Source organism: Anabrus simplex, chromosome 4, assembly GCF_040414725.1.
Source record: "Anabrus simplex isolate iqAnaSimp1 chromosome 4, ASM4041472v1, whole genome shotgun sequence".
In the NCBI taxonomy this organism is placed as follows: domain Eukaryota; kingdom Metazoa; phylum Arthropoda; class Insecta; order Orthoptera; family Tettigoniidae; genus Anabrus; species Anabrus simplex.
Genome location: NC_090268.1, coordinates 362,978,689 through 362,995,477, shown reverse-complemented (window position 1 = coordinate 362,995,477; position 16,789 = coordinate 362,978,689). Strand labels below are relative to the sequence as shown.

The 16,789-nt window shown below is 38.4% G+C and overlaps 1 protein-coding gene across 3 annotated transcripts in view; it reads right to left on the bottom strand.

Annotated features, from left to right (window-relative positions):
* The window catches only part of LOC136872278 (uncharacterized), a 287,188-nt gene that overhangs the window by 193,088 nt on the left and 77,311 nt on the right, over nt 1-16,789 (bottom strand). For all 3 annotated transcript variants that reach the window (XM_068227513.1, XM_068227514.1, XM_068227515.1), the window contains exon 3: nt 1,408-1,602. In XM_068227513.1, coding sequence (XP_068083614.1) covers nt 1,408-1,602 — 195 coding nt within the window. The remainder of the gene's footprint in view (nt 1-1,407; nt 1,603-16,789) is intronic.

Here is a 16,789-nt window from a genome sequence, read left to right as displayed (position 1 = left end):
CAAGATTGTGAGCAACTGCAACATGACCTCGAAAATGTTGTGAGATGGACAGCAGGCAATGGTATGTTGATAAACAGGGCTAAAAGTCAGGTTGTGAGTTTCACAAATAGGAAAAGTCCTCTCAGTTTTAATTACTGCGTTGATGGGGTGAAAGTTCCTTTTGGGGATCATTGTAAGTATCTAGGTGTTAATATAAGGAAAGATCTTCACTGGGGTAATCACATAAATGGGATTGTAAATAAAGGGTACCGATCTCTACACATGGTTATGAGGGTGTTTAGGGGTTGTAATAAGGATGTAAAGGAGAGTGCATAAAAGTCTCTGGTAAGACCCCAACTAGAGTATGGTTCCAGTGTATGGGACCCTCACCAGGATTACCTGATTCAAGAACTGGAAAAAATCCAAAGAAAAGCAGCTCGATTTGTTCTGGGTGATTTCCGACAAAATAGTAGCGTTACAAAAATGTTGCAATGTTTGGGTTGGGAAGAATTGAGAAAAAGAAGAAGAGCTGCTCGACTAAGTGGTATGTTCCGAGCTGTCAGCGGAGAGATGGCGTGGAATGACATTAGTAGACGAATAGGTTTGAATGGCGTTTATAAAAGTAGGAAAGATCACGATATGAAGATAAAGTTGGAATTCAAGAGGACAAACTGGGGCAAATATTCATTTATAGGAAGGGGAGTTAGGGATTGGAATAACTTACCAAGGGAGATGTTCAATAAATTTGCAATTTCTTTGAAATCATTTCGGAAAAGGCTAGGAAAGCAACAGAAAGGGAATCTGCCACCTGGGCGACTGCCCTAAATGCAGATCAGTATTGAATGATTTTCACTATCACCATCACTATTCTCGCACCCTGATTTTTCCAAAATGTTGTTATTGCCATAATTGCAAACTAAAACAATGTCTACAAGCGCTATCAATTTCTCATCATCATTATCATGAAACCAGTTCTACTGAATAATGAACACTTAAGATAAACTGTTGTTCAACAATCCCAGCATCACACAGAAATACAGACAACATTTTACTAACAATACATGCCTCTAGTTCCTAACAGTGTGAATTGTTAGAAATTATATTCCAAAGGCAATCTAATATACAAAGATAAGCAAGGCACTGCGTCGTTACAAACTGAGCTTGTCATTTGATTCATGTGCCAAAACGCTGCGCCCGACCACAGCTACTCATATGATGCGAATGTATTAAACGGTATATTTCTCCTGAGATGCTAAATGAGCAGCAGCACTGGTAAATCTGATATCCCAGTCCTGTCCCAGCTGTATTAGGATGCCAAAAATTAATGGAATAAATCCAAAACCTACCATTAGAAAGATTAAAAAAATATCTCACCACCTAACAAAGTAAATGTATATATAACCTTGAGTGTAACTTTATGCAACTTACCTGAAGATGAATAAGTTTCATAATTCAGCAACAAATCAAGTAAGTGAGCATGACCAAACAGGGCTGCCATACAAACTGGAGAAACAAAGTTATTTTGCCAAATAACAGAACTCTTATTTATGACTATTCTTTCAAGCACAGCTGTGACGATATCCAAATTTCCACTAGCAGCAGCCAAACTCAGCAAAGTATTCCCTATAAGTAAAAATACCTAGATATAAAATTATCAACAATAACATTATACTTGAAGTACTAATATGACAAATTATAACATCACAGGCCAACTAGATAAATATAATTACAATATTCATCAGAACAGATATATAATGATTCTAAATTAATTACCGATACAAGGATTACAAATAAAATATTCCTTCTGAGGAAGGAGAGGGAGCGATCATTCCCATGACACTTGCAGCATTCTCTCTCTGGACAGAGAGGCTGGTGTGCTGGCAGAGATCCGCAGTAGCTCTGGAATCATCCGTGATGTCCTGTAGCAATTTCCTGATTTCAGAGACGAGGTTCTTTACTTCGGAACACCATGGCTCAAAAGTTAACACCAAACATGATAAAAACACAATTATCGACAATGGCTACATTTTATTTCTCTTTAAAAGCGCAGCTGTTTCTGCTGCTGACCCAGCTACTTAAGAAGCGGTTGATAAATGTGTAGCTGCAACAGTATCCATGCAAGTTGCATCCCACATTAAGGATTTTCTGTTCGCCCAAAGTACAACTGATAGCCCATTAGGATGTTAACCATTGGATCAACTCATTCTGATAGGTTCCAAATAGCTGGAACATCCACAGATGTCAAGTCTCTTTTGATAAGATCATTCGAGGAGAAATGTCTGGAAAACCTTCCCGAGCTTTTAGGGCAACTTAAAACATGGTGTTCTAGTTGAACCACAATGGCACTGCAGATGCAGATGTGCTGTTGACACAGTTTGCAACCCAAGGGTCAGGCTACTGCAATCTGGAAAGATGTGTTATCCATAAAAGTTCCTATATTGGTTGAAGGAATGAATAAGCCAAGATCTAGCCGCCTCCTCTTGGACTGCCAAAAACCTTGCTTGATCTACAACTGTATCATGGGACAAAACGAGTGTTTTATGGATACTTGCAGTGTTCATCATAACCCTGTTTTTCTTGACACCTAGATATTATGAAGGAAAGAGATTTGTTCAGCGTTGACCAATCCGGGAGAGCTTCTGGTAAATGGGACACCTAAACTTCATCACTGCGAAAAGAAACTTGTGACTTTACAAAGTCGAGAGCGTCATAAGCCAAAGCAATTTATGCAGATAAGTATGTCGCTTGTTCTACTAATACCAAGCCCACCAAATTTTATGGGCAAACTTGCCAAGATACAATATTGTGGTCCTCTAATGAAATGTTTAAAAATAGATTAAAGACAATTTCTCAGTAGACAATCAGCTTCCATGAGAAGTGGAGGAAACCACCACACTGGTGTAGTCTGCATGAATGTTTATTTATTTATTCCTGACTTACATTTGTGGTGAAGTTAGGGCTCATGGCCCTCTCTTACACTTACCCACTATAAACAATAAAATTTAAATATGTAAACATAAAAGTAAGACATAGAAATTCTAAAAAGAAATAATACTACGAACAGATAAAACTAAGACTAAGTTAAACCTACATATCAGTACAGAAATTAGTGTGACAATAATAATAATAATAATAATAATAATAATAATAATAATAATAATAATAATTGAAGAAAACCCATTCACACAACATACACACGATGACTCACACAACTCTGTTTTATGTTCCCAGGAAAAACTTTTGGCAGGCAGATTTGAATTTATGAGACGAAGTAAGGTGCCGAACGTCCATTGGGAATAGGAAACAAAATCTTTAGCAGAAATTATGCAGCGTGGATATTCAGAGCAAGTAAATTCTTAAAAAGTACTAGTACCTTTAGAACGGAAAGATTTACATGGGCAAATATTTCTATGTCATCAAGGAAGATTGGTGATATGAGGAGAATTAGTTAACTTTAATTTTCTGAATATCCGAGACTACTCTGTTATTCATACCAGAGAAAAGGAATAATTTGTATTTTAGTCTGCAAGAACTCAACAGCATCACCTTCTAAAGTGCCATTGTCCAAATAAAATAAAAATAAATGAAGAGAACTCTGCAATTTGGAAATGACTGAATGAATTGCAATTGAATCAGCAGGCCCAAGGGATCCCCTTGTTGAGGTCCTCTTTGTGAAGGTATTATCTGAGATTGGAAAAGTAGATTGCTGGAATATCTGTGTGCCTGCCAGAGAAAATCACAAAGGTTGAAAATAATCTCTCTAATGATCAGAAGCACAGAATCTAATTTTATGCAAATGAAATCATTTTGAAAATTAATCTTGAGCAGAACTTTATTACTGCATGAATTTATGTTCCAGAAAGAACGGACAGAATGAATGATAGCCTCACATCTGTTCTGTACGTTGAATCCAAGCTCCATGGCTAAATGGATAAGTGCTGGTCTTTGGTCAAGGGGCCCCGATAGGGTCAGGGATTTTAACCTTCCTTTGTTAATTCCGATGGTTCGGGGACTGGGTGTGTGCTGTCTTCGGCATTAGAATTTATCATACGTAGGGCCACGTTTTCATAGATGTGCCTATTAGGTAGCAACTCGAAAGACCTGCACCAGATCTCTTCTTCAGAGGGCACACACCATCATCATCATCATCATCATAGCTAACAGGATTATTGTTGTTATTATTATTATTATTATTATTAGATTTACATAAAGAAAAATGTCCAAATGCAATACCCGTATTTTATTATTTTGCACTCCCCCTATTTTTTATGTCTTGTTTAAAGGGACCTAACAGCTAGGTCATCGGCCTAATGGTACAAGGTGCAACAAAATGACCAAACCAAACCCCATGGCGCAACAGCACCAAACAATCGAAGGCCTACAGATTATGAGGTGTGGTCAGCACGACGAATCCTCTCGGTCGTTATTCTGGGCTTCCTAGACCGGGACCGCCATCTCACCGTCAGATAGCTCCTCAATTGTATTCATGTAGGCTGAGTGGACCTCGAACCAGCCTAATGGTACGAGGTACAACAAAATGACACTATAACCAAAACTTCAAAATGTATCCAATGACTAGAATCTAAAATGAATGTAGATTAAAAACAGTCGGTGGACCCAATTCACAATTCTTTATTTTCAGATGATGCTTGTTGTCCAAAGGGGTCCAAAATCCAGGTCACTGGCCCCTTATAATAGTAATCAATGGTAAAGCAGAACCATGGTGTTTCTCGCAAGGTAGTACTAATCGCAGGTAAGGTAGAACCATGGTATGTCACAATGGCACCCCTCACAGGTAACACACCCATGGTGTTTTACACATAAGGATACCACTCACAAGCAACGCAGGCCTATGTTGTTGCTCACATAGTGGGACTAATCACGGGCACTAGTATTCCCATAGCGTTCCTCACTTAGTGGAACTAATCACAGGCCACGTATACTCATGGTGTTTCTCAAAGTCCAGCTCCGTCTGCCAATCAAACTGGCTGCTCAAGGTTCCAAAACCACATATTGAAGTGAGAATTCTTTGGGTCTAACCAAGTTCATCACATGCACGTTTATTTTTTGGAACCAAACCACATATCAAACAAAGTGTTAATTTCACATGACATTAAACTTTGCAGCGTAATTTCAACAAGATCAAAGAACTAAAGACATATACAAGCTGGACAAAACACCATGTGTATACAACAACGGAGTCATCGTCATTTTAAAAGGATCTTATACTGAAGTGCAATACCAACATGTACCATATTTTATTTAATATTCATCTATGCAGGTGTTGCAGTGTGTTTTAAAGTTGTATTGCGTTTGCCTGATTTGACTCGGCTGACGATGACACAAATTTAGTGCCGAACATGTGAACATGTGATTAATTCACATTAATAAATGTCTTTGCATTGAAAAGCAGAACCCCTATTAATTTTGATTATTGTAATTCCACTTCTTTACGAATCATGAAATTTCTAAATATCAATGCTACTCATGGCCTGGCGAGAATGGAACCGAGATCAAACAGAAGAAAGCAAAAGTATCCCAACAGCAAACTGAGATGTAAGAAGGTGGTACTGTCCCCTTCAAATTTGGTGGTCTTGAGAATATTTACGACAAGTTAACATTAAAAGTTTTATTGTTCGCCGGGAGCTACATTTGTCATTTGGGAAGCAGTCAGCGAGCTCCAAACCAGTTTTTTCGTCATTCAGAGGGGCGATGTATTGATCCACGTTCGACCAAGGGCAAGGTAAATCACGTGACGAGCCTGTGTTTCTAGCGTGCCACCTGACTGCCAGCAAGCTTCTTGAACAGTCATAGCCAATTATAAGAGACCCCGGGAAAAATGATAGTCTTCAAAAGGTACACGCCTCCCAAGCCAAGGATATAAAAAGCCATGTTCCATATAAATCGCTCTCTACTCTGCTGTACTCTACTCTGATCTACTCTGGTCTACTCGACTCTGATCTACGTTATTCTGGCGTCACTCTGCTGTTCATCGTAACCACGTGGGAGAGAACTTTGCCGTACGAGCAGACATCCGTTCTGCCGAATTTAGTGGAAATTATTTATTAACTCTTATGGAGTAAATTCCAACTTAGGAGATCCAAGTTAAGTGTATTTATCCAGGTGAACATTCAGCGATTCTGCGTGTGTGAATATATCTTAATATTTGTCGTCTCAGTTACAGCCTGCACTTCTGGAACGCGATAGAAGTCATCCCGGTGGTCTCAGTGTACATCAAGATGGATTATTCCTCTACAATGTGCAACTTAACTTCATCATGGGGCGTCTACTGCCGTGTCTCCATGACTTTCTAAGTATGTGAGGCGTATCTGGACAGAGAAGGTGACTGACCGGGGAAATGCTGGAATGACTGACTACAACCTGGGATCGAACCTCATCTAAAACTTGAGTACCATTTAAAAGTTTATTTCTTTCTCATCTTTGTAAAGCCAGAAGATCTTTCTTCTTTAAATCGTAGATCTATTAGTTTTGTTGTAGATAGAAGCATTTCATTTTGTCATTTCTTGAGATGTCATGGTAGTCGAGTTTCATGTGTGTGACTGAAATTTGGAACCTATTAGATTAAATGTGTAGTCTGTCTTTGAGTGAGTTCCCATGCATATGAGTTAGATATATCTAAAAATCACTGACCACGCGATAAACGTTATGTATTTGCCTGTGATAATGAAATTAATCGGATTTGGAGTTACGTGTACAATTTGTGAGATAGGATCGAACCTAGTGAGATTTTTTAGGATCAAGTCATCTAATTTTACGATATTTCATGAGGATTGATAGATATAATAATCACAATGGAATTTATTGTAAGTGGAGCACGTGTTGCGTATGTATTTCATGGATAGGGAATAATAATAATGTGATTGAGGCTCACAAACGGAATGTTTGCGACTCGTAACCCATGTGATGGTGATGATTATGGAATCTTACTGGAATCTTCAAATAAATTTCAGGAGTTTAGATGAATCTCCGTCATTGTGTGAGGAATATTTCAACCCAAGTGATATCCCGAATTTCGATCACTAGCCACTATTGAAGAAAAAGTATTCCGTACACGAATTTATCCTCTGCATATTGTTGACATGACCAAGCTTAAAAATAAAGAATAAAATTAATAGGGGCAGGATTCGCTGTAAATAATGTATATAAAGAAAGTACGTGTTACCTTGTATGAATGTGGCGTGTGTGTGTGCGTGTGTGTGTGCACGCTGTAAATATGAATATTTTCCATGTCTTTTGATTGTTCAATTTGATTTAATCTGGTCGTGCATTTATGGCGACACAGATTGTGTTCAACGTTGTGTGCCACCGTGAGAATTTATTTTTGCGCACCTTAAGTAAAACTTTAATGAGTTTTATGTTGAGGAAGACTAGAAGAGGATTTTATTTTGCAGTTTATTAAGATTTAAGGGAAAGATTGTCTCGTTATTCTTTCGCAAAGGCAAGCGATTTGTAAATTAATATTTTAACTAACTCACACGTGGATAACAAAATTTCCAATACATTTATATTCAAGTTCAGAAACATTTAAAATTAATTTGAAAATTTGAAGGCTTTGCAAATGTCAAAATTAAATGTTCACAAATGGCATAATAAACTTGAATTCTAGTAATAATGAGTCATAGTAATTAATTGAAGAATATTATTTAAAAAATGTGAATTATAATTGCCACGTGGATTATTCAGAGAGATACACTAGTTAGAAAACACGATCGTGTGATGATAAAGGAAAATGTTACACAAACAAGGTTAGAGATTATTACTAATAATAATAATAATAATAATTAATTATAAAATTTTGAAATTAATTTTGATTTTCACTAAAGCTTCTAATGGTGTAAATGACGAATATTATACATTTTAAATACTGAGATTAATCAGAATTCAACTTTGACCACGTGTTGATATTACTGTAAATTCATGGAACCTTTAGCAACTTTTCCTGTGGAATAATAAGCGAGACAGCTGTCTAATAATTTTGTAAAACGTTTACTGAAGTCTTGAACCCTTTCAAGTAAATATTTTAATTTTAAAGGCAGTAAAGGCCTAATTTTTCTTTGTTAATTTTCATTCCAGAACAGTAAGGCTGAAGGACAAGAAATACATGTGGTTCTAAAATACTACTGAAGAATGAGATATTATGAAAGTTCGTTGTAAAAAAAAAAAAAAAAAATCCTGTAAGGATATATTTTTGTTGTGAAATGCTTATGTTAATAAATGTAAGAGTGTTGTTTTGAAATTTTATTTTGCTTGGACATCAACCCCTTTACCCTTAAATGCCTCTAGAAAATGGAAGCCAGGAACGAACGGTCCCCCTCGAGATCTCTCGCTTACTGGCTGGGCTTAGCCAGGCAATAATGGGGGCAGTACGAGAAGAAAAGAAGGGTTGGAAAGAATTTACACAAAAAATGGAAGTGGATGTAAGTGGCAGTAAAAGGATGCTGTATGGACTTGTAAGAAGTACTAGGACAGAAAGAGTTCTCACAAAGCTAGTGAGTAAAGAAGATGGGGAATTGTTAACACACCCAGAAGAGATAAAGAGAAGATGGAAGGAGTATTTTGATAAGCTATTGAACGCGAACAACTGTACAGGGGAGATAGAAGCAATACAGTGTGAGGACTCAACAACAGAGGATGATATAACAATGCTGGAGGTGGACTTAGCGGTACAAAAGATAAAGATGAGAAAAGCAACAGGGATGGATGAAATCAGGGTGGAAATGCTGCTAGACCCGTTGGCATGCAATGGTTGTACTGAGGGCTTTTTTTTCTGGAAAAAGGGGTGCCGGAACTCACAAGAGGGAAATAGGAAGAATACATGGGATTTACCGAACATTTAAGAACATTCATCAAAACCTACTTACACTGAATTCAAAACAATTTCCAAATTTTTGACATGTCATCATTCTCCTCCTCAGTTCATTTTCTGGTCTTGCTTTTTGTATCCACGGCTGAATGACGACCTTGTAACAACCAAGTTTTGACATACTTCGTTGAATCAAATACCATCAAAGGAGGTCCAACAATTCTTATAAATAGTAATAGGTAATAGTTTTCACTGACAAAGATGATCTTTCTGGAGTCACAATCAAGTTCATCTCAGAAAATCCCCTTTCACACTCACTTGAAGATATAGCTATTGTGTTGAGAGAGTCCTCTGAACCTGAGAAAGTTCACTGGGCATTTTTTCTCTGAATTTCAGATGATGTCTAAAGGCTCGAATAGCTTCTCCTTCATTCAGTTGGAATCTTCTTGCCAGTGTGCCTATTTCTGCTTCTCCATATGGAATATTTTCTCTTGAGTTTGCTGGCCAATTCTTAGAATCCTGAACTGTTGCACATCTTGACATTCAGTGTCTTCTTCGTAGAGTAATCTTTTCTGTAAAGAAGTTTTAAGTTGTTTATCGAAAGCGTTCAGGGAGATTGGTGGATCATAAATTCCGTTTTTCTAATGCAATGGAACACCCTTAAACTGTAGATATGCAGCTGCCTCAAGAGCTTCCTGATAGTAATGCCCTGGGAGAGACCTCCTCACAAATATCAACAAGACACTCAATCTTGCTGTGGGCTTCGTAATGATCAGCATTTCTCTCCTGCAGATCTAAGTTTAGTTCAGACAGTTCTTGCAAATCTTGCCAAACAGCCAAAACAGTTCTATAGCTGGATGCAACCCACCTTGTGGACAGAATTCTTCCAATTTTTAAAATCTGCATCTTCAGTGTAGCTGCACATGACTGGAGCTGCCTTGCATTCTTTGGAGAGACATGATACATAACATAATTTGTCCATAAAACTCTTGAATCTATTGATGCCAGAAACCTCTTTCACAACATCATGTACTGATATAATTCCAGTCTATGGCTAGCACAATGCCACAAAACAATGGCAGGAAATCTGTTTTTGAAAAGTTTTGAAACTCCTCCACGTACTCCAAACGTTACTGCGGCACCATCGCACGTCAGTGAAACTAAATTTTCCTTTAGAAAATCTTCTGTGAACTCTAGTGCTCCTATAGAAGACGTCAAGCTTTTGTAAATTCCATTTGCTGTTACATCATCTAACTCAATTAAATCAAAGAAAAGGTTGACCGGTTCTGCTGCTTTTATTTCATCAATGTAGGTGCGAACATATACTATCAGAACAGACATTTGACTTAGAGTAGTTGATTCATCAAGAATAAGAGAGAACTTGGTCTCTGAATCAATTACATTTTTTATCAATCTTGTATATATATATATATACACACATACATACACAGGCTATACTTGAATGCAAAATTCTCCGCATATCAATCCTGTTCAATTCTTGTAAATCAATTTCAGTTTCAAAATTGTAGAAAGACTGGTTCTTTTTTGCCACCTTATAAGCAGTACAAAGTACTTTACAAGTAATTTTCTTTTCTCTCTCTAATGACTTTAGACATACTGTCTCAAGTTTTTCTTTTTTCCCTTCTTCAGTTATTTTATTAGCACTTTTATGTCCAGCACTTTCTTTGTGGTCAAAAATATTTTTCCAGAGAGATGTTAGCTTCTGTTTACGATTTTCTCCATAAGACATAATTTCACAGTTTATCCACTCTTTTGATAGTCTCATACCCACATTCTTCTGTACACCTAAACTTCCAACATTTTTGCAAACTGAGCAACTTAACTTGCCGTCATGAAAATACAACCAATCGTTTTTCTTTACAAAAACGTTCTTTTGTTCTACAGTCGAACAACTAGGCCACAGACTATGAAATTCATTTTGAACTTTACAGACCGTTATGGAGTACACCGACACATTTGTTGCTTCAAGTTGCGTTTGGTGGCAGGCACACAAAAATATTCTGAAATTCTTTTCATTCTCGCCTCGTGGTCGTCAGATTTAGGTTATGTCTATTGCCGCGTAAGAAGTAGTTCAAACTACGGCTGAGAATGCAACAAACGCAGGCAACCATCTACATCAATGAACAACAGTACTCTATATTGAGGGCAATCCAGACGAAACACAACTAGAACTGGGACCAATACACAAAATACCTGCAAAGTGAGCAAAGAAAGAACAAGAACGAATACTGTATATCCATGCTGCCCGCAAACCGGAAGAATGTTTTTGATTTCGATTGATTTTGATTATCAAAATAACAAGGCGATAAGCGATATTTCCTTTTCAATTAAGGTCATTTAGCGCAGGAACAGTAAAAATAATTTTTTTTTTAAATTCCATAACCTGAAATAAAATATATTTGAAGTTTAATAATTTTTTAGAGATTTGTATCCATGAAGAGGTTCTGGAACGCCGTTCCGGTGCGTTCCGCCAGAAAAAAGTCCTGGTTATACTAACTACTGAAGTGTATGTGGAAATACAAATGTGTACCAGAAGACTGGAAAACAGGGATAATAATACCATTGCTTAAGAAAAGGGACAAGAAAGTTTGTGGTAACTATAAAGCAATAGCATATATCACAGATACAGTAGTTAAAATACTGGAAAGGATAATAGAAAGAAGAATTGGAAGAAAGACTGAAGGAGAGTTACAAGAGGAACAATATGGCTTCAGGAGTGGAAGATACACAGTGGACCCAATCTTTAGCATGAGACAGCTGATGGAAAAGAACTGGGAATATGGAAAGGATCTGTTCATGACTTTCATAGATATAGAAAAGGCATATGATAGTGTCCCCAGAGAAAAGGTTTGAGAAATCATGGTTAACCCTTGAGGACTGGCTGCTTCAGAGGGTGCATTATTCAACACAAATGGTGGTATTGAGGTATGATGCTCACATTCATTTTCTAATGGGGCAGAAGTTTGTTGAGTTGCCACGGATTTTCTACCTTCTTCACCCTTGGACGAATCTTCCTCGCTAGCTACGTTTACCATGGCGGGCTGGTCGGTTTTGGGAGTAGCGGATCCAGATAACAAGTGACCAACTTTACTGGACATTTTAGAAAGGTGTTCAACAAGAGCACTAGCCTCCTTACCCTGAAGTTCATTTAACTTAAGAGACAATAGATCGCTAACTCTATTGGAGAAATAGTACAATCTAGCCTGTACTCTTTTGAGTTGATTTGGAGATGGATCACTCACTTCAAAAAAACTAACTACAGATGCTAGCTCAGTAGTATTGTCAGTGATAGTGGAGAGAGCCTCATCAATATCTTTCTCTCCCAATGTTGGGATACAAATTGGTAACTCTAATGACTCCTTCAGTTTGCTTGTGTCTACCGCAACCGTGCCTCCAGATTGAACATTTCTAATGGTTAATTCATAAATAAATTCCTCCTTGCGCAAATAGCCAGGATGGAGGACTTCGCGAGGGCTGGACATGATGACCAAAACTTGACAAAATTAGAAATTTGGAAAAGAAAATTCCAGCAACTGAGAAAACTGTTAGAGTTCAAATTAAATTCAATGTTTAGCCGTCAAAAGGGGCTTAAATGAGACCCATTCAACCACGCTCTGCTACCACTTGTTAGGGGGATACCCGTGGAACAGCAGAGGTGAAAGAAGGTGCAGGCTGGAATGGGTCTAACTACAAAGCAGAGATATTGATTAAAATTGAATTAAAGGTTACATTTTCAAAAATAGCAAGACAACAATTTTGACATAGAATTTGAACATTCAACGAATAACAACAAGTTAACAAATCAGGTACAAGACCAGGAAAGCCAAGATTTAGAGACACTTTAACGATCTGGGCTTCAAGCCCCACTTTTTACAATTCCTGAGCTCTCAGCTCACAACCACATATTTATCAAAGGGCAGAAAACCCCTAATAACCTGGAATACTTGCTCCCACCTAGCACTGTCAGGCCTCCTAGAGGCACATATCCAAATACAAGAAAGAGCTGACCCGCTCTCAATTTTTCAAGCCTATCAAAGGCCACAACGGACTTTACCATTAAATGCCCTCAAGGCACACTTACAAAGAAACGGGGGTATCTTGTACCCAACCTAATGGGCCTTAGTAGAAAAAAAAATAGGTTACGTTAATGGCCCGCAACACCAAGTAGAATGGAGGTGAGTACTTGCACTCCTACATGAAATCTTAAAACCTAAGAGGTACTAGGCCGATGAACCAGAAGCTATTCCCAAACTATGGAGGTGACTCGTGTAAGAAAATTTAATACATTAAGGAAGAAAACGTTTCCAAAACGTAGTCACCTCAAGGCAAAAATGAACGGGAGCTCGAGAGAGTAAAGCACTCTCTATCCCCGATTTACAGTTAAAGATATGTGAAGTTTTACAAAAGTGACGGCAAATTACATGTTTTCAAGATAGGTTACATAATAAAGGTTTCGGGACCTTCCCCGCGGTTTAAACTGCCGAGCTAGCAAGAAATAAAGATGGTTAAGTGGCCATTACCTTGTTGAAGAGCTGCTGCCGGATGAAAGAGGCGCATCCCGTCTCCTGCTACACTTCCATACACTAGGCTAGATGTTGTTCGAGTGGCCCAGAGACAGGAAAAACAGCAGTTTTTATACTCTCAGGGAAGATTCGAGACCTTTCATGAATAATTAAGACACACCCACAGGCGTTTATTGGGTAGCTTACAGTTAAAAATACAAACCGAAGAAGAAAGACACGATTGGTCAAAAATTAATTACAGAAATTCTGAATTGGCCAAGTTCAAAACTGGCGGAAAGAAAAGATTTATACTGCCAACCTACAAATGAAAGAACGAAATTTAGTAAAGAACAAACTTATGAATACAAAATTTCTTCAAATAAGGTTCTTCCACTTCGCACCAGGGTGCATGATCATAGTTTTTCGTAGAGACATCTATCAGAGAATGTCCACACTTCTTGATCAATAGAAGACAAAACAAATATAACTCCACATAGTATTGACAACTTTGTAATCACAAAATTTATGGTAGTGACATCTTCTGAGAAACTTATGAGTTGATACAGTTGTTAAAGTTCAGAGTTTCTCATGTAGAGGAGTACTTTAAGGTGGAAAATTTAAATGTGCGGTGTAGAGGTGTACCAGCCGGTACAATTATTATTATTATTATTATTATATTATTATTATTGTTACGGAGTTATCCGTGGTAGTTAGAGGTGAAAGAATGTGCTGGGATGAATAGGTCTCAACTTACGAAATTAAAGTTAATTTAAAATTTAACAAAGGTTATATTTTCTTTTCGAGATCAAGAAATAACAAGTATAACAGGAACTCAGTTGTATATCAACAAATTAAGAATGTACAATTACAGTTTATTAATGGATTTTGGGCTTCGAGCCCCAGATTCACAATCCCTGAGCAATGAGCCCAACTTTACCTATACACAAGGTTCAACAAAGGGGCAGAAAACCCCAATCATGCCAACGAGCATTTGCTCCCCATTACCCAGTTAAGCCTGCTCGAGGCACATAGAAAATACAATTTTTAGAAAGAGCGAACCCGCTCTCAAAGTTCAAGCCAATTCAGAGGCCACACCAAACTCCACCTTCAAGCTGCCCTTCAGGCACACAAGAACAGGGATAAAAATACCCAACCTACTGAGGCCTATTCACTAAAGAAACAGGACAATTACATGGCCCCAAAATACCAACTTGAGTGGAGGCGTAACTTGCACTCCTAATACACTTTTTAAAACCTATTTGGCACTAGGCCGCTTATGCAAGGGCTAATCCCATACTACGGAGGTGACACGATAGGAAAACTTTATTACATTACAAAAAGAAGGGAAACTGTTATGAAAACGTAGTCACCTCAAAACACTATGAGTGGGAGCTCGAGAGGGTTAGGCACTCTCTATCCCAATTTGTAGTTAAAGAGATAGAATTTTATACCAAGTGTCTTTTACATTTTAAAGGAAAGTTACATGGTAAAAGTTTCGAACCTGCCCCGAGGGTTAAACTGCTGAGCTAGCGAGAAAGAAGTTATTAAAAGGCCATTACCTTATGGATGACCTGCTGCCCGAAGAAAGAGGCGCTTCCCGCCCCCTGCTACATAATCACACTAGGAGAGATGTTACTGAAGTGGCCCGGAGACCAGAAAATCAGCAGTTTAAATACCCTAGTGGAACATTCGAGACCTTTCAAGAATGAGAACCCACACCCCCCTCAATTTTATTGGGTAGGTTCAAGCAACATATCCATATCGGAGAAGACATACGTAATTGGTCAAAAATTAAGTAGAGAAATTCGGGACTGGCTAAATTCAAAACAAGCGGAAAGAGAAGGGTTATACTGCCAACCCAAAAAATGACTGAAAGAAATTTAACAAAGAACAAACTTATGAACACAAAATTTCTCAAAAAAACAGTTTCTTCACTTCGCACCAGGGTGCACAATTGTAGTTCTTCAGTAGTGCCATCTAGAAGAGAACGTTCACACTTCTCACTACAGAGAAAACAAATATAAAACAAAAAAGACACAGTTCAGAACTCTTCAAAATTTACAATAGCGACATCTTCTGAGAAACTTTAGAATTAACATGGTTGTTAAAGTTCAGGCTTCCTCCAGTAGAGGAGTTTCAACTGGCGCAATTTTTGAATTAGCGGCGTGGAGGTGTCCGGTACAGACCACCCCCAAAAGTCCCTCCAAGGGGTAACACAGAAGAACACCAAATTTTGTTTTAAAACAAGGCCCAAGTTATGATGTTGATATAGAAATTAATTGCAGAAGGATTTACAAACAAGTTTTCTTAAATTGGTTGGATCCAGTTTCAAAATTCTTTGTAGTAACTTTTGATGTAATGTCTTTATGCTTGTAGTAGTTGAATTCAGAAGGAGAAACTTTTAATTCTTGAAAGGAAAAGAAAATTTTCTAAGTCCACCAAATATTGCAGTTGAATCCAAAAATGTAGTAATTGTTGATATGAAATGTCTATGTAGCTGATTAAGTACATTAAATGTTTATTAAGTTTGATGGCCAGACCAGCCGCCGCTGCTTGTGTCCAGAGGAGGCCGCTCGGATCCCTCAAGTACCCTGAGATACCGCTCTCCAGCACCATGAGAGGGGTAGTGGTGCTGAAACACGCCGCACACGCGGCGAACGTTTACAGACCGCGGGCAAGTTGCAGGTGGTGCGCCGCACATCAGCCTTGGCCGGGAGGAGGGCTCCGGCTCGCCGTACACTGGTTGACCTCACTGAAGTAGATCGGGCCCGTGCTCTACTCCAGTAGCGGCACGGCGCCGCGCGGCTGCGGGGGCACTGAAACATTAAGATCTCGGCGGCAGAATTTGTAGGACCATAATGATTTTTGGGTACAGTACTTGTGGTGGAGCTGAGGGGCCAGAGGTGTGGAATTATTTATTTCATTTGAATTAGCCACTGGTGTGGTTGAGCAGGAGACGGGAGCATGGTAATGGCCATGGCAAGGACAGGATAGCAGTTTAACTGGTCGGGGGAGGTTGTACAATGAACATTAGGAAACAAAGAACATAATTCCAAGGGCAGAAGGCCTCAAAATGAAACCAGATTTCTTTCAAAATGTAACAAAAAAATAAAAACGAGCTAAGTTAGTGCGGAAATTACACAGGTTTCACCTGGGACAGGTGAACCCTAAATATCCTCTTGGTGGCTGGATTGCTTAATAACAACATGACCGGCGTAAGAAAATCTACAATTATGCACGGCCCATGAAATCTGGGGGCAAGCTTGCCCGCGGGAACAAAATTCTTGACCATCATCTGGTCACCTACCTTCAAATTGGTGGGTCTCCGTCCACGATCATATCTTTCCCTAACCTTTTCATGAGACACTTTAAGATTGGCTTTATCCTTCTTCCAAAGATCTTTAATATTATCTGGATCTATTGTCTCAGGTAGAATATCACTAAGAGACCGAAGGTTAGAGAG